General features: G+C 48.9%; 1 protein-coding gene across 1 annotated transcript; it reads right to left on the bottom strand.

The window, feature by feature from the left end:
* Position 1: 1 nt before the first annotated feature.
* Positions 2–143, bottom strand: JCM6883_006282 (uncharacterized protein; the record flags this gene model as incomplete). The annotated part of the gene is made up of 1 exon (XM_076635766.1): positions 2–143. A coding segment is annotated over one exon (142 nt), but the record flags the coding sequence as incomplete, so codon positions are not given.
* Between the last annotated feature and the right edge of the window lie 381 nt (positions 144–524).

Below are 524 nucleotides of genomic sequence, written 5' to 3' on the forward strand. Positions count from 1 at the left end.
GTTAGTCCTAACTTGCGATATAAGGCTTCCTCAGATTCGACCGCGAGGGGTACTCCTCCCTGTCCGAATCCGTTCTCCGTGAACAAGCCATCAACATGAATGACATAACCTCTACTCAGGAGTAGAACGGATTTGGTCAGCATGCTGATCTCTTGACGGAGAAGAGGAGAGAGAAGAGAAAAACCTACTTGACTATCGCGAAGTCAAAGAGAGCCTTCATTCCTTGCGTCGAAGAATGAGTCATCGCTCTGACGATTCCGACGTTGCTTTCGTTCGCAAACCAGATGGTGGAAAGGTATCGATTCGATCCGAAATTTCGTAGGACTCGAGCATAAGAACCGTCAAGCAACGAAAAGGATTCCGGGATATTCGATCGAGTCGACTCCTGAGCGAACTTCCAGTCGAGAACGGTCGAAATGAGCGGTTTTCGCTGATATCCTTCGATCTTCTTCTCCTCCTCCGTTGAATCACCTGTTGCGAGAGAGACGTAACGACTGATTCAGCGTCGTTACTACAAGCGTCGG

This window comes from Sporobolomyces salmoneus (assembly GCF_050403485.1).
Source record: "Sporobolomyces salmoneus JCM6883 DNA, S_salmoneus_JCM6883_v1_ctg244, whole genome shotgun sequence".
In the NCBI taxonomy this organism is placed as follows: Eukaryota; Fungi; Basidiomycota; class Microbotryomycetes; order Sporidiobolales; family Sporidiobolaceae; genus Sporobolomyces; species Sporobolomyces salmoneus.